The 27,334-nt window shown below is 32.3% G+C and overlaps 2 protein-coding genes across 2 annotated transcripts in view; both read right to left on the reverse strand.

The window, feature by feature from the left end:
* Positions 1-427: 427 nt before the first annotated feature.
* LOC134691279 (uncharacterized) lies at positions 428-13,584 on the reverse strand. The gene is made up of 6 exons (XM_063551714.1): positions 13,492-13,584; positions 9,885-10,666; positions 8,428-8,458; positions 7,121-7,392; positions 3,717-3,744; positions 428-2,305 (listed from the first exon to the last, which is right to left on the reverse strand). The coding sequence occupies exons 1-6, from the start codon at positions 13,520-13,522 to the stop codon at positions 1,932-1,934; spliced, it is 1,518 nt and encodes a 505-aa protein (XP_063407784.1). The 5' UTR covers positions 13,523-13,584; the 3' UTR covers positions 428-1,931.
* LOC134690123 (ankyrin repeat and KH domain-containing protein mask-like) overlaps positions 13,533-27,334 on the reverse strand; it is a 33,355-nt gene continuing 19,553 nt past the window's right edge. Inside the window, exons 11-15 of the mRNA XM_063550096.1 lie at positions 21,542-21,760; positions 20,018-20,737; positions 14,984-15,090; positions 13,648-13,945; positions 13,533-13,555 (exon numbers count right to left, since the gene is read on the reverse strand). Of these exons, the coding sequence (XP_063406166.1) occupies positions 13,533-13,555; positions 13,648-13,945; positions 14,984-15,090; positions 20,018-20,737; positions 21,542-21,760 (1,367 nt within the window). The remainder of the gene's footprint in view (positions 13,556-13,647; positions 13,946-14,983; positions 15,091-20,017; positions 20,738-21,541; positions 21,761-27,334) is intronic.

Below are 27,334 nucleotides of genomic sequence, written 5' to 3' on the forward strand. Positions count from 1 at the left end.
ACATTTTTTACATCATATATGTATTAGATAATATCACTTAATATGTTTTCTAATAGTTGCTAAAACATTACTTTTACTTTTCAAACATACTCTTCTATTGAACTCATTGCGAAAAATTGAGTAAACATTGACATTTTTTGTCTTTTGATCAGATATGTAGTAGGCTTTATAAATTGAAAACCCCACAATTGTTAAAAAATAGTTTAAGTCAAAATATTCTTCTTCAGAAGTTTTATATCCAAATACTAAGTGTCTTAGTTTTACCTTAAAAGTTATTTTACTGTTATTTAAAACTTCATTTATTTTATTCCAAAAAAGTTTTAAATACGGACACAGTATAAAGAAGACTTAGTGATCATAATCTTCTTCTTGTGTACAAAAATTACAAGAACTATTGTTTACAATTTTCCACCTGCATAAAAGTTTCTTTGAAGGTAGAATATGTTGTAGTAATTTCCATCGAAAAATTCTAAGTTTATTTTCTTTTAAATATTTGAATAAAAATTTATATAGATAGTTTTGATATAACACATCATCTATATCAAATATACGCAGCCATTTTTGGGGTCCAATAGCTGGTTCAATTTTTTTATTTATCAGAGACTTATATAAAAGTTTATTTGTTAATGCTTCTAATTTTATAGGTAAACCATCCAATATAAATTGGTTTCTCTTTATATTAACAATGCTTTTTATAGAATTTTCCGATTTTAAAATTGCTGCCCAGTCTTTTGGTATAGATTTCTTCACTAAATTAATTTCAGCCATCCAGTTTGATTTATTTTTTAGTTTATTTAAAATTATGTCTTGAGAAATACAACCTTTTTCATCTATGATATCATTTACATAAATAAGATCGCTTTTAATCCAATATTTTAAAAATATAGCTTTATTTTCAAATTTAATAAATTTATTGTTCCATAATATTTGTTTTCTTATATCTGTAAATGTTTCTGTTTTTTTTGTTAGACCTCCACCAGTTAATTTCCAACATTTAATAATATCTTTATAAAAATCTGGGATGTTTTCAATGCTTTCGTCTGTCTTATCCCCACTGTTTGTTTGAAACACTAACCAGTTTGACCCAAAATTATACAAATAGTGTTGAGGTATAATTGTCCAACCTCATTCACAATCATTTACTAATCTTTTTACCCACATAGCTTTAAGAGCGGTGAAATAACTTCTGATATCTATCATATTCAAACCCCCCTTGAGTAAAAATAATCATTTGCATTTTCAAGTTTATATATGCAAAATATGTAAAAAAATAAACAGTAAATGCATTATTATATTACATTATCATATGAGGGATCATACACTTGAAGAATACATGAATTTTACAACATTCTATGTTATTGCATGAACATTGTCTAGAGTATACTTTTATATTGCACGAGCTTGCCAATATTCCAGAATTTTATGAATCAATTTAAAAAAGGTTTTCTTCATTAATGATATAGAAACATAAAAATTTTGCAATTTTCAACATTCAAGTAACATAACACTGTAAGAGTAAACATGACTGTATTCTGTGTTTATTGAGCAAACCTATTCCAATATTATAAAAACATCATTGTGTTATTATTGTTAATTTTTTTTTTACACGGCCCCCATTCAATTGTCAACTCAAAATAACAATATAGTGCAGACAACAAATACATGAAAATAGTTGTGTAAAGTATATGATTGAAAGTTTTCTGTCAAACAATCTCTTAGCATTGTTGTATCAGATGGAAGGACAAATAGACAGGCGACTACTATACCTATTTTTCCTGCTCCACGCGGAATATATGGAACGAATAAAATGCAAAAGTGAAAGTATTTTTTAGAAACAATAAGACCGGATTGCATTTTATAGTTTTCTCCTTAGCTGTAGTCTTCTTTTTCTCCTGCATTATTGTTCTACCTTTACTCTGTGGTGTCCACTTTCAAGCTATTGAACATTTGTTTGATTTCTTGGATATTGCACCTTTATCTCTCACTTCTTCTGGTTCTCTAAGGGTATTAGGATCCACATTCATTAAAACTTCCTGTAAACAGTGTGCTCCTCTCCCAACATTTACTAAAGCCTGTACCAGTACCCGTATTGTAGGTTTCACTGATCTGTCTTCTCTCCATGTTAACAGTACTTCACTATTCTGAGCTGCTAAGTCGTGGGGATGATTGCTCTGTATATTTTCTAGTGTTGGAATAGACAGTCCAATTTCAGCACCAAGTTGAAAAAATATCTGACCTATTTGTGGTGCTAATGCATCCAAAATCTCATCTGTTGGGATACAATCTAGGTATTCCAAAGGAATGTCTGAAATGTCAGCATATGAAGTTAATACAAAATAAATGTGACACAGTTTTGTAATTTGGTTGAGGCAAACTAAAGTCAAAATAAAGTAAGAGACCGACAGATTTACCAAAATTTCAATTATAAAAGGGGCATACTCAAGAATAGTAAAATACACGCTACATAATTTTAAACTCGATCTGTTTATGGTGGTTATAATTGTCTATAATTTTCAAAAAAGTCGGCAATATAAAGGAACATATCTCCTGAACAGTAGCAGTGACGCAACCCAATTTTGGAATTTGATCAATGTTTTGTGGTAATAAGACTTGTGTACAAGTGTTTAAACATTTGGTTAAGACAAACTAAAGTAAGAAAACGGAAACAAAAATCAGCAATTTTATGATTGTTTAGAGGCATGAGTTCTAAATGTGAGAAAATGACACCAATACAACTTCGAACTTTATCTGGGGTGCATGGTAATACACATTGTGTATAAAGTTTATAACATTTGGTTGAAACAAAAAAATACACATATATATATATATATATATATATATATAAAGTGACATCACTCATAAACTGTAGAAGTGACGCCACCCAATATCAAACTTGATTTGTGGTAATACACTTTGTATATAATGTGTAGTGTAGGCAAACTATAGTTAGAGAGAGTTGGAGACTTACAGGACGAACCAACGAATGGGACGAACGTACGGGTTGAACAAGGGTGTCACTTGTGAGTTTGACTGTCCCTCTGGTATATTTCGCCCCTCGTTTAATGCACTCTATGCCTAGAGGTGGGATACAATAGGCAAATATTAGAAATTGATGTTCGAAGGAGCTGGAATCAGTCATATTTGAACTATTTATTAAAATCAAATTATATTTTATGTTATTGTTTAAAAATAATAATTCTTATTGTTGAAGACAAAAGCAAAAATTGTAAACATAGGCAATTAATCACATAAGGCGATAATAAAATTGTTCCGTTTGCATATCTTTGTGTAATTTACCATAATTTCTAAATACATTTTAAAAGTAAAACAATCTATTATGAAGAACATGAATTAAGATAGATAGATAGTTTATTCTCATAACACCATGCAAATACAAAGGTTACAAAGAAATTAAACTAGAGGCTCTCAAGAGCCTGTGTCGCTCACCTTGGTCTTTGTGCATATTAAACAAAGGACAGTAGTTTCAGAAAAGACGATTGTAAAATTTAACGACACTGGACAACGACAACGACGACGACAGATATCAGACGCAAAGTGGTGAGAAAAGCTCACTTGGCCCGTCGGGCAAGGTGAGCTACTAAAAATAATATACATAAATATAAAAAGGCATTAAAAATTAAATTATCATTAAGGAAATTCCTACATTTTTTTATCAGGTGAATAATTTACATTGCTTTTATATTTCTATTACGTACCTGTTTCTGCTACACGGACTCTTCTTACCTTTAAAATATAATTATAAATTAAGATATGACAACAATATGCATGGTAACATCACAGCAAAACTCAGAAAAAGATATCCTGTCCCTAGCATTAGACACATGCTTTCTATTATTTGAAATTGTAAAAAACACAATTGAGCATGTGAATAGGGGCGAAATTCGGTAAGAGGAACCAGGAGCAGATATATTTTAAAAATAAATGAACAAGAGACAAACACAGGCAAAAAAAAAGAAATATCTCCACATCAATTACCCGCTTCAGGTACAATACAGAAGTTACTTTGTCTTGAAAAATCATGTTTAGGTGAAGAAAAAGAAAACACATCCATATGTATGTCACATCCTTTTTTTATTTTGGGTAGCCTAAACATTGGTGAAAAGTAAAAGTTCTCCATTTCATGGACGCAGCAACGATTAAGGGATAATACAAACATATTATATATCTAAAAGTCAAAAGTTCTCCCATTTCATTGGTGCAGCAACGATTAAGGGATTTAATATTTGACGATTATGTATAATGCCTAGCCATTAATATGCAATTCACTCTTACTACTTGACCTTAATCTACAGTATGTTTGTACTGTTAAAGTGTACATGTTCAAAGCAGAATATACGCTTAGTTGAAAGCTCATACATTAAAGCAAAAATTGAATACATAAACAGTTATATAGTAGTTTCAGTACAAATATCAGTACATTTGTAATATCTGAACTACTGTTCATGTCAAAGAAATATAAGAAGATATGATTGGCATCGATAATGAATGTGACAACTATACATCATTTTTATTGGAAAAAGACATGGTTATTATGCTTTATTTTAGGATTTTTTTTTACAAAGATCTTATCTCATCCTACATGTCTGACATTTAAAGAAATGGCAAAAAAATGTGAAACTGCAAGTGAATTTGTAAAAACTGGTAAAATTACATCCTTTTCTTGGAAACAAGCATGGTTATTATGCTTTATTTTAGGATTTTGCAAAGATCTTATACTGGTACAAGAATGAACTGATTTTCATCATAACGACACATATTCAAACATGTCAAATAGTTATCAAAGGTACCAGGATAATAACTTAATATGCAAGGCCCATGTTTTGTCTACATAAGACTCATCAGTGACGCTCAGATCAAAATAGTTATAAAGCCAAACAAGTACAATGTTGAAGGAACCAAAACTATCCCTCTTCGAAACACAGAAAAAAACAATACATTAATTTCCTAAAAAAATTGTTTTTTTTTATGTAAGATTTCACAAAGTTTGTTTTCAAACATGTATTGTGCTATTATCTTTACAAAAAACCCAAAGGGGACTATCCTGGCAATGTGAAACAATTTAAACGGGAAAACAAACAACCTGTTTGATGAACAAATAGTCTTCTAAATATAAGTATGACAGAAAGTCAATTAACCAAAATATAAATCCTTCTCCTGACTTGGGACAACCACATTAAAATGTGGCAGTGTTTAATGTTTGTAAGCACACAACCCTGCCATCACATAGGACAGTGGTTTCAACGTTCAGTTCAACAAGACTCTTGTCTTCGGGTATTCTAACAGTATGTTTCACAATTTTGTCAATTATGACTTAACTTTATATATCACTCTTGATATTAACGTTATCATGGTTATAGAGACAGTGGTGTCAAACCAATTACATTATCAACAATATAAAAAGGAGAATAACATTTAAAATCCCATGAGGCTAGTAGTATTAAAATCACATATTCAACTGATGACGTGTTCGAAAAAAAACAACCTCGAATGGTCAACAAAAAAACATCGCTCAAAGTGAACAATTTCCCAATCTAACATAACAGCTAATATCAACAGTAAAAACAAATATCAAAACCTTGTCTGATTTGAAACAAAATGAACTAGTTGTCCTACACTTCAGATTTTTAAACTGAACTCAACATTCACTTAAGGGCATACGATACAGTTACAGGGGAGATAATGACGTTGCTAATGTAAAATGTTATTTTCGCGACGTCAAACTGTGACATATCGGGAAAAGATGCATTTTTCGACTGATTTTTATCATTCAAACTGATTTAATTTGAAAACGAGTTCATGGACCGCTATTTTCAAAACGGCATTTTGTTTAATTTTGCAGGGAGATTATGTGACCCAAATTTTATAAAACTGTAAATAGAGGATTTTTTTTTTTTGATAAACATGCAGTAAAAATGACGTTTTTTCCTCAATTCAAGAAAATTTGATAAATATGAGTTATTTCTGAATTAAAAATTGCATATTTTTTAGGATATTTATAAAATACAGAAATTACCGATTATTTAACAAAAAACAATTTGTGTTTATCTTTTATAACAAAAAAGTTCTGTCTTTCTTTTGAAAAAGAAATTTCGGCCACAAATCTGAATTTTGAGCAAATATACAAAATTTCAACCTCATTTTACTCAAAAAGTAGCACATGAAGGTATATTTTTTATTACATATTTGATATAATCCGGTAAAAAAAGCCTATATGCAAATTTTCATGAACTTGTAAAAACAGGATAAAAACTGTACCGTATGCCCTTAATATGCATGTTAATTGTGTTACACAATCATGTACACATTAGTTTTAAAATCGATGATTGGTGTCGATGAAAAACCTGCTGTTCATGTTTGTTATCTGAAAGTGGGTTTAATTTTCATTGCTCTACAGAAAAGTTTGAACACAAACAGAACGTATAAAAGTTATCGCTAGCTAGCATAAGGCCAAGCAATACGTCATAGAAATGCAACTGCATATTCTGAGGACACGCAGGTTCATACCACACTCCTAGACAGCAAAACACAATCTTATCCAGGCAATTGACTAGGCTTTTAAGCGATATTTATAGATTATTACATGGCATTTTCCATATGGCCCGGGTATCAACCCTAGACTCCCATATTAAGCCAGAGGGCTTTAGCCCGAGGGCTTGATATGGGTCGTGGGCTGATACCATGGACCATATGAAAAATGACATGTAATAATCTATTTATCACATATTTTTAAGGAAGAGAAAACAAATAGCTTACATTACATCAAAATGATTATGTTTGATATTTCATCAAAAATCAAAAAGATATTTAACAAAAAAAAATAAAAAAATGTACTGTATCCCTGTGAGTTAAAAAAAAGTTCGTATCACAGTAGGTAAACAACGTTTTGTGAAAAGTTTCAGAAATAATTAACAATAAATATATTAATGATTTGACCATACCCTATTTTGGTTGAGTTTTTTTTCTGATTCAGATATATTCTGAAGAATGTTGTACAATTATAATATATGTATAATTATGTTTTAACACGAATACAACATGTACAATAAATCTACCAGCATATAACAGAAAGATCTCTTTCAAAAAATATATATAATCTTACTTGACATAACAAATGTTTTGATATATTCATTTTTGTCAAAACTTCTGCCAAGGCTTGGAAATTGCTCTCAGGTTTCATCTGTTTCCATTTCGTTAACACCAAAAATTTTGCAACCTCTATTCTTTCTCCATTATTGTATTTAATAGCTTCCCATTCCTCACACATATCTAGATACGTAACTAATTCAAAAATTTGGTTTAATGGATATTTTGTTGAAAAACGTAATAACTCAATATCACTTGGTATCTTGCTCAACGCATCATCACTTAAACCTGAAGAAAACAGAAACGGTATCACAATTTAACATTTTCACAGTAAGAACAAATTTTAAACAAATTGGTACATTTTGAACTTATATTCCATGTTTTTGAAAAGCAACATACACAGGCAAGTTTTGTTCACGTAAACATCACGTGAAATTCACATGAAACTCACCTCAAACGAGCTTATACGTGAAATTCACGTGAGCAAAATTTGCCTGTGTACTTACCAGAATAATGAACAATACATAAAAGAGTCACGTAATATATATTGTGTCTGCTCCACAAAAATGTCAGTACTGTTGAGGCCGGTTGTGAACAAACATTGAATTGATTAACAAAATTAGCTCATCCATACATGTAAATAACTTGATTTTAAATACTTCTATTTACAAGTTATATAGTCCGTTATACTATATATAGCTAGGCCTTTTTGTACACACTGTTTCCATTTAATGCATTATTTTTTTTCCAATATTGAGCAGGATATACATATAACTTTGTTAGTATCTCTCATTTGTGGAGAAGTTATATAAAGCAAGCTATTTTATTAAAGCAAAGTAACAATTATGTGAGCTTCATATAAATGTTATCATTTAGTTATCTTTAAGGTCGTCTCACATTTTTCGAGTCAGCTTCTTATGATCTTTATTCTTTTTTCCTTTTTGACTTTTAACAAAACAAAGCTACCAAGACCCGGCCCATGTGATGTTGTCACAAAATGTATAAGTTTAATTTAAAAACGTTTCTATTTGCTTCCAACACAAGGATTGAAAAGTGGAACGGCAACTATCTGAAGCCTTCTTCAGCATTAGTTTACTGATGTTGAGAACAAAAATGTCACTTTAGTGTTGTAACATTCACAGGTATCTGCCAAATAATGATTATAACCAAAACATGTACAATGAACCTTAACATCTGACAAGTTTCTTCACACAGTTCTTTTGTCCAATGTTTAAACACAGATAACATTGATACGAATCTTTACAATTTTTGGGTTTGAATAAAAACATTCTGCCTGTGATTTCAAACCATTAGAAATCTTACCTGAACAATTCTGCTCACACTGTTCTTTCTTCTGTAGAAATAAAATACATAAATATTTTTTGGTCGACATCTCTTTTTAGCTTCACGACAAGGTAATAAATAATAATAAATAAACCAAAATGTTTGTGCATGGATACTGGACATTGTTATGTTTGACAATTGACTGACCACAACCCATTGTGCTGATTTGAAGAGGAGATGTTCAAAGAAAGGTAACACAAGAAATGTCTTACTAGTATCACTTATTTGAATGATTTTGTAGATTGTTTTTGAGATATCTTAACATAATCACTTTAAAAGAGGTTAAGGTGAGATAAACCAAACTAGACAGACATGAACTCCTTTAAATAATTGTATACACCAAATATAGTAGACCTACCGCATATTATAGTAAACAAGAAACAGACCAAACCATGAACACTTAAGTGCCAATCTTTGTAAGAATCAGGCAGTTTAGGTACAAATCAAAACATGATCATAAAAAACCCTCCGAGCTAATCGTGCTATTTAATACTAACCATCGTGACAGACCTCAGTTAAAAATAATTGGTCTTTCGTTTGTGTGTGTCTGGTTATATCAAATAACTTGGTTAGAAAAATTGTTAGAATGATAGCAAATTATAGCAAATGACTGAGTTATCTTCCCTTGTTCGTTAATTTCTAGTGCATTTCAACCAAATTGTATAGATCTTCTATCACCAGAACAGAAAACAGGAATAAATGTTATTTTTGTGCATACATGTAACTAAATTTTAGGAACTGAAATCAATATCAAATTGGATGGGTTTTTTTGGTCATGTTTTCGCCACTGCCTGATTCTTAAGCAGACTGGCAATTAATATAGACCAATGAACCATTAACATGAAGTCAAGGTAAGATAAACTATTAGCTTAGGTTGAGGCAAACGTCAACTAAGTTAGAGAATGGAAACAATGCCACCAAAGGAGAAGGTTTGGTTTGTTAATGCCCTTAAATGGCCCAAAACAATAAAGACAAACATTACCAAGGAAAAAGATTTATACATAAAACTAGGCAGGATTCTACAGAGCAAATAAGAATCAAACACCATTTAACATGGACAGCCAAAATTGTACATAATTGCAGAACATAAAAACAAAAAGGCCCTTGAAAAAAGTCAACACATGTAAGACTAAAACACATAATACCCATGTTATATAGGCCGTTGGTTATTATTTCGTTAATATTACGAACAACGAGTGCACAGTGAATGTGATGTTAGATACACACTACTATAAGAAAACCTTTCTTATCTCATAATGACAATTGTGTACAGTTCCTATGAAAATGAATTAAATACAGAGGTCCATGTTACTTAGTTTTCTAACTTGTCGTTATATACTTTAATTACTGACATAAATAACGTATACCTTACTTTGTTTTTCCTATAAATCTATTTGTTATTTGCCTACTGATTGTACTTTATATATAATACATACCTTATCTTGGTTCCAAACTACCCAGTTTCCGGCTCTGTGTCTTATCTTATGGTTGTCACAAACCCATTCACTTGTCATTGAGGTCAAAGCTTCCTCTTCACATATGAAGCATTTCAACTCAGAACATGAATATTCAATATGGAAAGGTAGTTGTTGGCTGTGTTTGACATCTATTGTGGACCGATAGAAATCTGATATTCTCTCCATTGTTGTAACCAAACATTCCTTAATTCCAGTTGCTATATCTGGTACTATCAGTCCAGCGGCGGTTCTATGGACTATGTAAAGGAGAACTTTGTTGCCTTCAACACATACACAAATATCATGTGCTTTGTCAAATGAGACTACAACAAATCCTGAAAAGAGGAGTTTCCTTCCTTCATACTGCTTCAAAGTCCACATGCTCAGACACGCACTGATCAGACGATTGGGCAAAGCTGGTGGTATGACAGTTCCTTTAAACACAAACGCCAAACATACAGCTCTCTCTGGTATACATACTGTGTCCATAAAGCTGGTGGTATTTCGTTCTGTAACCATACAGGGAACAAAGAACATCTCTACTTGTAACCGACTTCCTGTAGCTATATCATACCTCCGTTGCTCTGCCAGAATATCTAGATGAATGAGGATGTTGAATATAAACTCTTTGTATGGTAGAATTGCCCGGAAGTCCTTTTGTTTCCATATCTGATACAGGTCTTCTCGACGTATGATCCCACTTTCTGACATTCTTCGGAAAGTTTCCTCTAAACCTTTTTTCTTTGGCCAAAATCCTACATCTGAAAAAAAGAGAAAACAACTATTTTCAGAGGAATGGACTTATCTTTTTTAACTGAACATTTCAACTTAAACTGACTTCTACAGAATAGCAGTTTATGTAGCATAAACGTAAACAAATGGGAAAATGTCTAAACAATATGATGCATGAACGCTGCCTAAGGGGAGTACACATTGAAAGCAAACGAAAGGTTGGATGTTGGAATATTCTAAACAGAGCATTTATAAAAGGTTGCATTATGTCATATTCTTTACAAATTATAAACAACGGTAGCATTTATTAGTATCCAAAGTACTGGTATCCCCTTTTCAAATACGCAATAATCTGGCGTATTTAGTAGAGGCTGTCATAATATGTTTTATTGTTATAGGATGTAGAGTCAACATTACATTTGGAATGATATTTTGAGACTGTGAATCCAATTCTAACTTGTGTCCTTGTGGTACAATAGGCAAAATATGATATAAAGTTCAAGTTCTCCCATGGTCAATTCAAAAGAAGGGTATAATATTGTAGACAAAAAATGTCAGATGCCACACAGTCCAAGTTTAAGAGCTTTCTGACTTATGGTCTTGGTACTCAAAATGACTTTCAATTATGAGAAAAAATAGCCAAAGTTCTTTTTTCTGGTAATAACCATGATAACTCCTTTAGAAGTAATCTGAAAGTGTTGATGTTGATAAAGAGTAGGTAGTTCTTAACATTCTCAACATTTCTGCTATGTTAGACTTTCTCTGTCTTAAGCAGGTTTCACTATAAAAGACAAAACTTACATTTTTCTCTTTTTTCGTTTAACCATATCAGCCATATTGGTTGGCAGACAGGGTCAGTATTAACAAAAAGTGGTCCACTGTACATGGATGCACCCACAGGCACTAATTTTCTATGTTAAATGGACGTTTAAATTGGGTGCAAAACTCTAATTTGTTATTAAAATTAAAAAGATCATAGGGAACATGTGTACTAAGTTTCAAGTTGATAGGACTTTCACTTTATCGAAAACTACCTTGACTAAAAACTTAATCCTGAAGGGGGACAGACAGACAGGCGGATGAACGAAAGAACTGATGCACACACTGAAAAATAGGTGGGGCATTAAAATAACCCGAAGGATTGTAGACCGGTTTGGTTAAATTTAGCTACATACTGTTAGAGAAGATCTTTGTCAAAGTTAAACAAGAGTGCACACACTGAAATGTCTCGTCTTCTTCACTTATCATTGATATTATGTTGATAGTCCTAAATATAAAGCTTTATTACAACTGTCACATAACTTAACATAAACCAAGAAAACTAAACTTTGACCTTTGAACCATGAAAATGAGGTCAAGGTCAGATGAACCATACCAGGCAGACATGTACAGCTAACAATTCTTCCAAACAACAAATATAGTTGACCTATTGCAGATAGTTTAAGAAAAAGACAAAACACAAAAACTTAACACAGAGCAATGAACCGTGAAAATGAGGTCAAGGTCAAATAAAACCTGCATGACTGACATATAGATCATAACATATTTCCATACACCAAATAAAGTTGACATATTGCATACAGTATGAGAAAAACAGACGATGGATCACTATCCCTATGTCGAGCTTTCTGCGACAAAAGTCGCAGGCTCAACAAAAAACAACAAAGATGACAAACTACAGGCACCAAGTGATAAGAAAATCTTAAAAATTGTCAAAAATCTCATAACAGTCCTGAAAAAATGGTTAAACTCTAAACGGAACGACAATATGGTAAAAAATACATGATGGCAAACAAACAAACCAATTATGAAAGCTTGCTATAATACAGTTTCAGTTTAAAATACACAGTGGAAGGAATATGACAACAACTAATTCTACCAAGTATGAGTCAATTTACTCCAGTAAAAAATGGTCCAACAGATCTGATGATAAAGCAGGGTTGAGATAATATGATATAAACTTATCTAACCAAGTATGAGTACATCATGTACATTTACTTCTGTAAAATTGGTAAAATAAAACTGATGATTAAGCAGGGTGAAGAGAATCTAACGACAACCAATCCTACCAAGTAAACAAAACCTGATGGCAAACAGTCAGTCTGTCTGAATACTGAAGTGCTCCATAATGAAAGACGCAAATACAGATGTCAGACACTCGAAATTGTTTCTTTTACAATTGTAACACCATGATGAATGCTGTGCCCCTATTTTAACTATTTGATTCATTATGTCTGTTTAGTCATGATGTTAGTTCACACATCATTGTAAATATAATGGAATTTCATCAGTCTGTCGTACAAAGTGAGAGGTTTAGCGCTATGAAACCAGGTGTAATCAACCATATTCTACATTTGAAAATGCCTGCACCAAGTCAGGAATATGACAGTTGTTGTCCATTCGTTTTTGATGTGTTTTGTAATTTGATTTTGCCATGTGATTAGGGACTTTTCAATTTGATTTTCCTCTGAGTTAATAAAATTGAGAATGGAAATGGGGAATGTGTCAAAGAGACAACGACCCGACCATAGAGCAGACAACAGCAGCAGGTCACCAACAGGTCTTCAATGCAGCGAGAAATTCCAGCACCCAGAGGTGTCATTCAGCTGTCCCCTTAACAAATATATATACTAGTTCAGTGACAATGAAGTATTTTTGTGATTTTACATTTTACATTGTTGGCAACATCCCAGGATAACAAAGAAATCCATAAAGACATTAAGGAATCAATATGTATCAGCATAAACACAAAATAAAAAGCCATACATCTGTTTTGTCCAATGGTCCAATTATTTACAACAATGACATCTACATGAAATAAGACAGTAACTCTTAGTTTTCAATTGATAAATACCTGTCACAAAGGATCTCATAATCTCCACCATGAGGAGCGGGTTAATTATAACATAATCTTTGAGCTGACAGGTATCAAAATAGATGATCTTCCCAAGAGAATGTTGGAAGTGTAGGAAGTTATGAAGTTGTTCAAAATCCAGTACGGACACCTTACTGATTGAATTCAATTCTGTAAGTTCTACCAATGACAAGATCTGCTTTCCTGCAGCTACCATTTCAGCAATCTCCAGTTCAAGGGGGACACAAGCATTCGGCATGTCCTCCCCCCAACATGGATGATCGAAAGTAAGCTCTGTGATGGCTTTCTTCAGGGATTCAATTTCTTGATCATCTTTATCAGTTGCATTGACAAATATTTTTTTGTCAAGGACAAGATGATTTCTTCCTTCGTGGTCCTTAAATAATTTCTCTACTTCACTGTACAATAGTGCTCGTCTTGTTTCAACATCCTCCTGTCAAAAAAAATAAACAAGACTTTAAATGAAGACATTATCATTGAATACAGATTTGGAGGTGGCATAGGTTGTTGTTGAAAAATCGGTTGACGTCATTATCAATTTCTTTTTCATTTTCTATATAAATGAATACATAATGAAGATTATTTAAATGCTTTAAAAAAAAGAGTGCACATACTGAAATGTTAGTTTAAACATATTTATTTATAGTGGATTAGGAAACAATTTTTACAACTTATATTAATCCCTTTCCACTTTGCGGGTGCGAGTGCTGCCTTGTAGCGGCATTAGCCTACTCTTTTTCGAAATCTACAAGGGTGTCTTTAACGTGCAAGAGATATGGCTCTCTCTTAACACGGGCCAGCCATTTATCGTCCCCGTCCGACGGACTATCATCGTTTCCTCAAGACCATACTCGCAAATGGTGTCAAGGGAGAGCAATGTTGCAACTGAAACACCAAACAAGATCTAAGCAATGCCTGTATAAAACACCTATTTAATTCTTGTTCAATTACCACTGGTACCTTGTCCTTATGGGTAACACCAAACAAGATCTAAGGAATGCTTGTATAAAAGACATATTTATATCTTTTCCACTTAACAATGGTACCTTGTCCTTATGGGTAACGACAAACAAGATCTTAGGGATGACACCAAAACAGATCTAAAAGACCTATGTATATCTTGTTTAATTACCACTGTGCCTTATCCTTATGGATAGCAACAAACAAGATTCAAGGAATTCCTATTCAATACCAATTTATATCTTGTTTAATTACCACTGGTACCTTGTCCTTATAGATAACAACAAACAAGATCCAAGGAATTCCTATTCAATACCAATTTATATCTTGTTCACTTACCACTGGTACCTTGTCCTTATGGGTGGCAACAAACACGATCTAAGGATTGCCTGTATAAAAGACATATTCATGTCGTGTTCATTAACCACTGGTATCTTTTCCTTATGGGTAACGACAAACAAGATCTTAAGGAAGCCTTTATAGAAGACTTATTTATATCTTTTCTACTTACCACTGGTACCTTGTCCTTATGGGTGGCTACAAACAAGATCTTAGGGATACCAGCATACACCACCTTACAATAGGTCAGGATTGAGTTTACCCAGTGCAGTAAAAAGACTGAAAGAAAAATAAAGTTAAAAATATTTGTGTTTTATTTTTTCTGTAACTGAATTTTCATGAGTGTCGAAATATTCGTTTTGAGAACTTTATCCTTTGTCCAGAAAAAAATTACTTGACCTGAATTTCTCAAATAAATATTGAAGTGTTTGACTGTAAACATTTATGGTTCTTAAAACTGTTTAGTATCACTTTATCTTACAGTTGTCACATGTTATCAATGTCTTGCATGAGTAGATATTTTTCGTATCACACTGCACAGAGTGTGATACAGAAAAGTGAAATGAAAACCAGCGCTAATTTGATTGTCTTATCTAGCATTGCACAACAATATTGGTGCATTACCTTTGGTTATCCGTTAGGTCAATGATGACTTTCAAAGGTTGAGAAGATCATGTACATTTCGTCCATGGCAACAGACATTGTGATTTATTCAATTAGATTAGGGACGACATCAAAAGTTCAATGAAGGATAAAAAACTTAATTCACATAGTTTTTTCACTGACCCCCCCCTCTTAACTTAATTTGGGAAAAATTGATTGACCAATAGAGATATATGTAAAATCGATTTTTAATTAACAAAACTTGCAGCAATGTTGACCCCCCACCCCCAAACTATTTGAATGAAGTTTTTTATCCTACATCGATCTTTTGATGTCGTCCCTTATACAAAATACTCACACATTTCACCTTACAATCTTCTTTTTCTCAAATTTTATTACATCCTGAGGCGTACAAACAGTCTTAAATGTCTGATGTTACAGTTTGACACCGGAAATAGGTCGGATTTATAAAATTTTAATCATAAAAAATGGTACACAGCTATATCATTGGATTCCGAAATATGTGTACTTTGAGATTCTTCTGGTCGTCTAATGAAAATATGGTGCAGTTTTTCAGAAATCTTGATCAAAGGTCATATGTCGTTTTCAAGGAAAAATAAAATTGAATATCTACCTCCAATTTAAATACCCTTTTTACAGTAGAATGATTGCAAACTTATAGTAATCTATTTTCTTCCTTATTCAATTTTCACAATTTTCATCTAAAAAGTGGAAATCCATTATTATATGAGATTTCAAATAATAAGAACAACGTCTGTCAAAACTTAACAAAATTTATATAAAATTATGAAAAAAATATGTATTTATTCATATAACCATCTAGTATACACCAATGAAAGTGAAAACTTTGAAGTTTTAGCCATATACGTTGAATACGCTACATGCAAAACAGACAACACAAATTATTTCAAAACATACTTATAGTTTTTACAATGTCATGACGATTTCTATGAACTAAATTTGTATCAATAGGAAAATAAATCATTTTAAGATAAACTTACAACTTTAAAAAGGTATGTTTTATGAAAGAATAGCCTTTTATTCGTTTGAAAATGAAGAACGTTTCGGTTTTTCAATCCCAAACTAAGTGATGCAAGATGATATTTTTTTTTATGCGGGATATATTGACATAGCACTAAATATACCTAACTTTAATCAGTAATTCAGACCTCAAATGACTTTTGTAATGTGGGAACGTTATTACGACGTTCTGACCATTGGCTGGAATACGCATGTTCGCAAGTGGAAGTTTTAGCAAATCTCGAATGTCAGTATTGGTCCGTAGTGTTTAAAGAACACGATAACATTCTTACGCCACGAATCCTATATTTATATTGCGAATATCAATGTTAAACTTCGGACATTTAACGTGTTGTGCCTTGCAATAGAGTGATTGTCAAATGTCTGTGTACCACATATAGCGAGCTTTTACCTATCACCATTGGACATCATCGTCATTACTAAATACACTTTGGCCATGTAAATCTATTTTATGGGGGACATAAAACAACTGAAACATCAGTGCACCTCTAGGACAAATGTCAAAAGAACCCTGTATTGAAAGAAACGTCTTGTCCTGCAGCTTGAAACTCAAAATATTTCTAAACAAAAGCCAAGAAAAAATACCCATTTGTGATCGGCATCGACAGTATACACTCGTCATGATCACATAACTGTAGTCTGTGCAATGTTTCCGATTGTCGTGGTCGTTATGCCCTACATTATGATCTGTATAAGTGATTTAATATCTGAACTAGGGATAGCATTTATATCACACTGCTGATGGTAAAAAAACTTTCTTCTGTGAATGTTCTTGTAATTTAGAATACAACAGTTTGACTCCCAGTAAAGGTTTATAGTGGCTATATGACAAATAAGCATAAAACAGCTTTTACTTATTTAAATGTTCTGTTTTACAGAATGAAATTCCTCATCTTGGTTGTAGTTTTCCTTTACAATAGATGCAAGCATATGAAAGAGAGACAAAAGATACGAAAGGGATATTAAAAGTCATAAGTCGAAAATAAGCTGACAACACCATGGCCAAAAAATGAAGAAACAAAACCACAGACAAACAATATTACACATCAGCACAACCTTTGATAGCCGTGAATTTGGTTTCTGACTTGAGACGGCTGCCATTTTGTCTGTTTGTCTCAAAGAAACATTACAGGCACCAGTACGTAAGTTACCGATGGTTGTGTTTTAAACAAAGCTAGGGGAGTTCAAGGAAAAACAAAAAAAAGTTCAGTTTGGTTGTGTCAACAAGAAGTTACCTGTGTCCTGCGAATCAAAAGTATCAATATATTACAAACAGGAATGGAACACAAATTAATTGCAAATTTTCAGATCTGATCTGACACTTAGTATCTAAAAATTGTAAACCACAAAAAGACGTGCTAGTGAGTAGGGCCACGACAGAGCTTAAAGGTATCATTATTCGTGATGCGGTAATTTAAAAACCTCTTTTGTGTCTATTTCAGTTTTTTTCATAATTAAGTACATGACACCAAAATTAAATTTCCACGTTCGACACTCAGGTGTTACAATTGAAACAGAATATTCTAAAACCTGCCTGGGGCACACGAGATAACCCCTTGCTTTCAGTATGTTTCGTATTTATTTTGAGTTAAGTCAAGGGTACACCCCCTGTCCAAGAAGACTGTATTGACCCAACAAGCACCAGCGTAAGGTATCATTTGAGATATGTGCATATTTTACAATGGTGCAGAGGAGTGTAGTATATTGAGACCCAATTGGGGAATTTACATTTGGAAAGTTAAAATCGCCCTCCAAAGTTTGTCATAGATTTGTGTTCATAGTCATCAATCCGTCTAAATATCAAAGAAAAAGGTCAAGATATGATTTCCGTAGTATCCTTCATCACAAGCTAACTGGAAATGTAAGTACTGACTGACTAAGATGTAGGTAAAAAAGAGAAAGGTAATCTTCAATATATCTGAATTTTTAAATCAAAGAACTAAGCAAAAAGGTTTACTTTAAGTCTTTAAAAGATTCTGCATTTCAAATTGCAGTGCGAACTGTAGATATCACTATGTCATGTAGACTTATGCATCATTCGTATCCATTTTTATTATAAACAATTTTCAAGCGAATAGAATGAACCCGATGATAGATGTTCATCTATGAATTAAAGTCACAATTATATGCGCAATCTTGGGTATATTCCATCATTACACCAATCAACTGTGTCAAAATACATCAATTTACTGTATGTTTGTAAAGATAAATCAATGACAATTATTCTACTTCTACATTTAATAAAATAACACTATTTTAGGGATTAAAATGAATATTTGCTTCTTAGAAATGATAACGCAAAGTTTCAATGAACTTTCTAGTTTTGTTGGATTCCTATTTTTTAAATAAACCATTGAAAAACTTATTTACATAAATAAAATCAAAATAACACAACCTTAAAAAAGAATTATGGACACCAAACTTATTAAATGAAACAATAAAACATCAACAAAAACAAGTAAAAAATCAAGTCCAAATATTACAGGAAAACTATGTCCCAGCCCAATCATGGACGAGACACAACTATCCGGAATTTTTTTAAAGTAAATGATTGATTAGAATAGATTTTTGAAATTAAAAAAAAATATTGTTTTAAACAATGTGACCTCATAAAAACATGTGTACATGAAAAGTAAAATTGCAGTTTTATTACTTTATATTAGATACGATATAATCCATTCATCGGCGCTTTATTGTATGATGTTGGAATCGGGTAAAACACATAATTTCCCCCTTAACAGTACATGAGTAGTTTTTTACCTTCATAATTTGTCATCAAAAGGCTTTGAGAATTACCCTTTTTGCCTAATTCATAGAACATTATGTATCCCGTTTCAATAAAACAAAAAAGAAAGATATACAATGGCAGCTTTTGAAAAAAAAGCCAAATTGCACGCCACTTATGATCTGCATTTGATGTCAAATTTGCTGACTAAAAGCTGAAATAAAACAAAACTGCACCATACGACTTTTTGACGACCAATCTTAAATTAAAGTAAAATCATTTTTCTAGGACTGTGCCAACTTTTAGCCGTGTACCATGAAGTGAAATTAAACTTCTTTAATAATTGACTTTTTCCTATTCTGTCACTGTGCTATAAAGGACAAATGACAAATATCTATTTGTCAGATTTAAAAGGTCACAGCAAGACACAAAAATTGATATCCAACATCCCATTCTCACTGGTTACGAAACATATACTATATCAATGATGTTTGTGATATTTGTGTATTTGAATGAATCAAAGGAGGTATGGGATTAACATCAATGAGACAGAAACCCAACATTAAAACAGCACAAAGACATCTAGAAGACAATTTTGCAATGTTTCAAAATGCTAGGTTGAAGGTACATATACTAAGTTTTGAAACCAGTTAAGGAATGAATACTGGACTATTAAACTAGATAATGCACTAGATTAAGAGTCCCTTCTATCTATTTATTTGCCACAATTGGTTTTTAATTGTCCTTATGCATGTCATTGGTAACTGAAGTATGTTCAGTAATGAAGGTGTTACAATAGTAATTGATATATATTACCTGCTGGGGTTGGTGTCATGTGCTGCCCTGGAAAACACAGTACATCAGATATTTCTTCATTCAATCCTTTACTTCCATCAAAAACTACTAGAAACAATGCTCTGAAAGTCATGAATGTCTGGTGTGTTGTATAATAGACATACTGTCCACCAAAGTCCCAGAAGATGAGTCTGCCAACTTTCATTTCATATTTACCAGTTTTGAGGACCTTTTCCATTTTCTTTCTCATTTCTTTTTTGGTCATTTTAGTTGTCATTTTCTTCTTCATTTGCTGTTTTTTAGACTCAATAGCGAAAATCTGTTGTGACAAAGATTGGGCTGCTTGTGGCTGCTGAGAGGGTTCAACTGGGAGGTTCAGAGGGAAAGATGTCCACTTGGTATATTGTGGCTGTGTAGAAGGTTCACCCGAGAGGTTCACAGGTAAATATGTCGACTTAGTAGCTTGTGGCTGTGTAGTGGGTTCACCTGAGAGGTTCACAGGAAAATATGCCGACTTGGTAGCTTGTGGCTGTGTAGAAGGCTCACCTGAGAGGTTCACAGGAAAATAAGTTGACTTGGTAGCTTCTGACTTCTGAGAATGAATATCGTCTTTATTTGGAAGTTCAACAAGTTTTGCATCGGATTTATGTTTTCCTGATGTTTTTGTTTGTTTTCTTTCATCCTTTTCAACAGAGGTCATTAAAACCTTATTGTATACTACATCCAAGGCATTATATGTTCCTGTATATAAAAAAAAATAACTGTTGCAATATTATCCATGATATTTTTGTAAGAACGATTTCGTAGGAACATGCACACCACAAAATTAAATGTTCAACAAATTGCAAGTGTTCTATTGTGACAAAACCACTTAATCAATTACCCCTATCCATGAACATTGGTATACACAAAAACAAAATAATCCACAGTACATACAAACTAGATAAATTTTGATATATTTATACTATATAGTCAAATAGTCATTCAATATAACTGAAAAACTGACATCAGCAGAAAACCTGTTTTTCATCATTGAAACCGGAAAACAAATGTTAGTCTTTTTCAAAACTGATGTTTTATGAATGCATATGAGACAACTACTCAGTAAAGTGCAGTTGACAAAAAAGAAGGTTTTGACCAGATATCTAAAACCAGTGACACAGAGGAAACCAACAACCTTATAAATGACAAAATAATTAATGAAAAACAGATGTAACAGAAAGCAACCAACACCAACCCTGAATTGTAACAGAAAGCAACCAACACCAACCCTGAATTGTAACAGAAAGCAACCAACACCAACCCTGAATTGTAACAGAAAGCAACCAACACCAACCCTGCATTGCAGTATTAGGACAGGCACCATTTGACACAGAACGTTTGGGATAAGGATTGAATGTCATATGACAAAAAAATCAGATTTCGACCATTTCTTTACAAAATCGAACTAACGTTCATCTACCTGCAAAACAATACTTTCTGTAAATATTACTTTAAATAAATGTATAATGTTAAATCCATATATGTTTAAATTTGTATTTTTACCTGGATCAATCATGATCCAATTTCTTGTCTCTATATCAAGTCCACAGCGACCTTCAACGAGGGAAATGCCATCAGTCGCATATCGCCCTTCTGGAACATTATCCCCAACTAAAAGCTTGACTAAACTTGATTTCCCAGTAGCAAACTGGCCGGTTACCATACAGCGCATGTCAAAAGATTGGTAGCTTCCGCTGCCAAGCAGTTTGTTCAACATAGAATCTGTGAATAAAAATTTCCTAAATGGTTAAGAAATGATGTATTGCTGATTTCTTACAAATTGTTGCTTACACTTTAGGAATAGTGCCTTCGTAGTATTATAATATTCTTCAGCAATAAGGGATATCTTTTTTGTTACATCTACCCTGCAATCCAACTAAACTGTTAGTAAAGGAGAATAATTGCAAGATGGAATTTTTGTAAAATTTTATAAACTTGCAGGCTAAAAATTTTTGAACAGTTCGAATTTTACTCCTGTTCTTATCATTATTCATGGCAGTCATGTTTGTTGATAGACTAGCACATAATCAAATCTGGAAAGCTAATCATTTAATCATACTAGGATTGTACTATATTGTTCCGTAGTTTTTTTTAGGGTTAAGCTTTTTATTGTGACTTGAGTGTAGCACATAGCGTTATTTTCCACTGATTGCAGTTCATTCAAAATTACATCTGAAAACTGCTTCCTATTTATTTCATTAAAATAACCCATTGAAAGTTAAGATTGTATCTATTTAATTGCTTACCTATACAAATAATTTTTATAATTTGTATTTTACAAATCGTCTTTTATATTCAAAACATTATACATCAGTTTGATTTAAAGTAAATTATATATGAATATGCACTTTGTTGTTAATAAATTTACATATTTTACAGAATGGACTGTTAGAGGCTTATATCTTACTTAAAACATTGTTTTACTTGTTATAGACCATAAAAAAGCATTCAAAAATAGTGTTTTTGCAAATATTTCAAATCAAGTGTTTAAATAGTTTTGCAAAAACTTTATAAGTACTATCCTAGATCATGTAGATCTTGGCCCCTTTAAACACTAGCTCAAACTCAAACAATAGAGAGAAAAAAAGAATGTACAGTTGAAGGTAAACTACATGTAAAGGTACATTCAAAAACAGTGCATGCGTATCACGAATTTTACGTGCTCTAGGCCTACATATAAACTCCCCGTGAGTACTTTCAATGCATTTAATAATTGGAAATGGATATAGACAACGATGAAAGTATTTTTCTAACGCAGAATACTTTCCAACAAGAAGAAAGCAACGTTGACGATAGTGATGATATTGTTTCCAACTTTGTGTTAAAATCGGATCTTTATTCTGATATATCCAGTGCGGACAACGAGGAAGAATTAGTAATGGCAGCTAATAATGGCAAGTTTTTAATTTATCTTAACATGGGCGGAATCCAGTAATTTAAAAAAATGGGGTCCCATACCAGAGTAAAAAAAGGGGGGTATTCCAACAACATTTCCCCATTCAAATGTATTGATCGGCCAATAAATAGGGGGTTCCGGACCCCCCACCCACCTGGATACACCAATGCTCAAAATGTAATCCTATTATTAACTGATTCCTCAGTTCCCTTTAAAACGCAGTGGCGGATTCATGTATTTTTGTAAGGGTTTCCGCTGACTGACATAAGAATAGGTCAATCCAGTCATGCTTCAGTGATTCCCCAAAAATATTAATTGAAATTTTCCTCGACTAATTAGAGGATGGCCCAAGGTCCCCCTTGGTCCGCCTTTGAATAACATTATACGTTTAAAGACGGCTGGGTTAAAGTTGAAGAAAAAGGTTCAATTATATCAAATGCACCACGTTCAATTTTATTTACAATGCAACACCATATATACATGTAGAATATAATAAAAAGCACAAGTAAAAGAGATAATATGCATGCAAGCAATTTGAATTATTTAGATGTTCTTATCTTCTAAGTTTCTGCATATTATATCATACCAATCAAGTTAAAATTTATGAGTCCTTCTGTAAGTCTTTGCTGTACGAATTTTTGTACTGTGCAAACATATTGCATCAGAAATACTGAATAATAGAGACATGTCATAGTGTACATATACTGAAATAAATTTTCTTTTTTTTCAAACTTGTCATAGAAAAATCGATTGTTGTTGCTGCAAAAGATCTGACCCAAAAGAAAAGGCAAAAAAGAAAAAAATACAACAAACAAACGAACAAAACATAAAAAAAAAAACTCGCACACATTCACTTTTCGATTTTTATACAAGGTTTATGTGGCTCTTTTTATCCGATTATGTATGTGTTACTCTTTTCAGTGTTTACCGAAATATTTCGTCCCTCCATCCCACTGGCAAATGACAAAAAACAAAACAAAACATTTTTGTTTACATATATAAAAAAGAAGATATTGTATCCTTATTGTGTTTTCGTAATATACATTGTATACACTCAATATGACCTTTTAGGTGAAGACTGTTTGAAACTGTTTTTACATTTCAATAGAAATGAAATAGCGAAAACTGATAATGAGATTTCTAAAATTGAAGGTAGATTAGTTACCATGACAAATGATCAACTCAACACAGTTCTTGGGTATTTTATTACTGAAGTGTGCAATAAGAAAGGACTTGAATACTATCCAAATACACTGTATGAACTAATAATTTGCATCCAGCGTTTTTTTAAGACAAAATGACCGGTCCATAAGTATTTTAGATGACAGAGATTATAGTGCCTTGCGCAGTGTTCTAGATTCTAAAATGAAAGAACTAAGTAGAAACGGAATTGGTCTTAAACCAAAGAAAGCGCTGACCAGGAAACATACATGTGGAGTAACAATATTTTAGGAACTGATACGCCAAAAAAACTATGTGACACCTTATTGTACTGTATAGGGTTAAACTTTGCCTTGCGTGCCCGACAAGAACACAGAAATCTACGTGTTGGTACTAATTCAGAAATATCTTGGAAAATATCTCCTGCTGATGGAAGAAAGTATTTAGAATATACAGAGGATGTTTCAAAAACCAATTGCGGGGGCTAAGAGCATCGAAAAATCCAATCAAAAGTAGTGAGGGCATACCAGAATACTGACTGTCCTGAAAGATGCATTATAAATATGTACCAAAAGTACATGTCACTGAGGTAAATATTGATTACTTTATATAAGAATAATATTGGTATAAATTATTAACTATCTCGGCAACCATTAAGGATGTACTCAGATGATAAGGTTTAGGAATTTTGTCAATTGATTGGACTCTTTTTTCTCCCTATAATACAGGGTAAAATATTTTGCTTTATAAAATTAATTCTTCTTTTATATAAGACTCCAAAAGCTCATAAAAGGTCCTTATCAAACATTTAAGCAGACTGAATATTTCTGTTCTTTCGATTAGAAACATTAAAAAAATCCAATGCAAAAAATAAGAAGTCCAAGACAGCCTTTTACCGCCGTTTTTTTCAAACTTCAGTTTTACGATCTTTAACCTATCAATACTTGTAACTCATTTCTTTGCTCAAACAGTGCTCTTCTGACTTGTAGTATCGATTCTATATTTTAGATTTTTTCATCCGAGTACATCCTTAATTAAATAAGCTCATACTTTTCTTTGTTAATGATTTGTCCCCATTTTAGTTTACATGTAAACAGTATCAAAATGATATAAAATATGTAGATGTGATACGATTGACGATGAGACGATTATCCAACAAAGTTTAAATGAAGTTAATACTCGCAATTATGCACAACCGTTTAGCCTTTAACAATGAGAAAAAAAACATTTTTTTTCTTTCTTTTTTTTAAACGCATATCATTGTGACAATACAAATTTTGAAATAGATTTGATGCAATAAACATTTGTTAACAGTTTTGTGCAATACATGTAAACTATTCTTGCGCTATAAATAATATTTGACGACACAATTCATATATTTTTTCACTTTGATTGTTCAACAATTGTCAAATGGTTAGGTTACGAAGCATCAATACCCGGATGACGTTTTACACAGATTTACTTTAAGAAAAATCTATGGAGTAGAATTAGAGATTTGGCGATTTTAAGAAAAATTTTAGAAGAGTTTTCGCCGATTTTATGTGCTTTCTATACAAATGTTCACCCATTTTGTAAGAATTCAATCAGTAATATTTCAAATGATAATTGAGATAAATGCATTATTATTTCGATTTTCAGTTGAAGTTCATTGAGCCAGAGCTGTATGCCAAATTTTACTGAAATCTATGACATAGCCCATTTACTGTAAATAGTTATCAAAGGTACCAGGATTATAATTTAATACGCCAGACTCGCGTAACTTGACCTTAAGACCAACTTAAACCAGTCTGAGAATGTGACAAATCACATCCCGCGAGTGGCAAAACCGCAAAACAGAAAGACAGCCTGCCTTGGCTCACACCTCCAGTACGCAAACTTATAAAACGCCATGACAGATTGTACAAAAAAACATAAACAGTCCGCTGAAGTTACAATAACATCCAAACTTAAAGAAACAAGAGAATGGTACAAAGAGAGCTCCATCGTTCACATTTGAACTCACTTGAGAACATCGTAACACCTAAGGAGGAAAATAAAGGAGGAGTATATATATACATTACTAAATATATTGTTTTCTATATACTTTTTTCTAAAATATTTAAAAAAAAGTTTTATGTCCAAATCTGTGTAAAATCTATGGTTTAAATATCCTGCCATGCGATAAAAATAGTGTTATGTTAAACTACGCACATCATACAAAAGACAATATTTTTAAGCAATATATATAGTTGATTGCTACGAATTTCAAAACATTGACACATGATTTAACATATGCAATTTTTACAAAACCAATTCTTTGCCTTTAGAAATTGTTTTAATCTAGCACAAGATAAGTGTTGCAACTCCAAACAGGAACTACACATAACACTGGCTTCCTTTGAATCTGCACCATGTGTGCATATGTTGCGTATGTAGATACGGTTCTTTATTTTCTCTTTATACAGTTTTACGCTCTTAATAGCTTCCCATGCATCTTTTTGACGATACTTTTTGATTAAATCAATGTTTACAACTGAGGCAAACAAGAGGCAGTTATTAAAAGTTCAGGTCTTGCCTCAACTTGTTCCTCAGTTGTATTTGCATTTTAATTTTTAAAATTAGACCGTTGGTTTTTCCCGTTTGAATGGTTTTACACTAGTAATTTTGGGGCCCTTTATAGCTTGTTGTTCGGTGTGAGCCAAGGCTCCGTGTTGAAGGCCGTACTTTAACCTATAATGGTTTACTTTTCAAATTGTTACTTGGATGGAGAGTTGTCTCATTGACAATCACACCACATCTTCCTATATCTATTAATTTGATAGTTAAAAGTTTAAGTGTTTATATGAGTAACGTTTACAAAAGTTTTTTAATATAAAATGTTGATATTTAATAATTATTCTTACATTTTAATTCAATTGAGATATAAATTATTCAGTGCCGGTCAAATAGCCACTGCCTAATTCAAATCATAGATTAGATTTTAATTTCGAAATTTTGCATCATGCATAATGTTGCCCTTATAGAAAAAAGGGGGCACATACTTGTATTGTTTGCATGCCTTTATACTGGGCATGACCATGTTTAAATATAAAACTTTACATTATCAATTATCCTTAACACTGAAGGCAAGTTCAGATAAATCTGAATGCTCCACAGATAGTTAGCCATACTCATAAATATATTGCTTAAAGTATTCATTAGACCAAACGATAACAAAAGGATGAATAAGAGATGTGCCTCATTTGTTTTGTTTCCTAATT

This window comes from Mytilus trossulus, chromosome 11, assembly GCF_036588685.1.
Source record: "Mytilus trossulus isolate FHL-02 chromosome 11, PNRI_Mtr1.1.1.hap1, whole genome shotgun sequence".
In the NCBI taxonomy this organism is placed as follows: domain Eukaryota; kingdom Metazoa; phylum Mollusca; class Bivalvia; order Mytilida; family Mytilidae; genus Mytilus; species Mytilus trossulus.

Excerpts from the sequence above, each read along its gene's own strand:
- LOC134691279 (XM_063551714.1), bottom strand. The coding sequence starts at position 13,522 with ATGGTGGAGATTATGAGATCCTTTGTGACAG. Across the intron at positions 8,459-9,884 it reads TAGTTTGGAACCAAGATAAG|AAGAAAGAACAGTGTGAGCA; the intron begins GTATGTATTATA and ends TTATTTCTACAG. Across the intron at positions 2,306-3,716 it reads AGTCCGTGTAGCAGAAACAG|ACATTCCTTTGGAATACCTA; the intron begins GTACGTAATAGA and ends CTGACATTTCAG.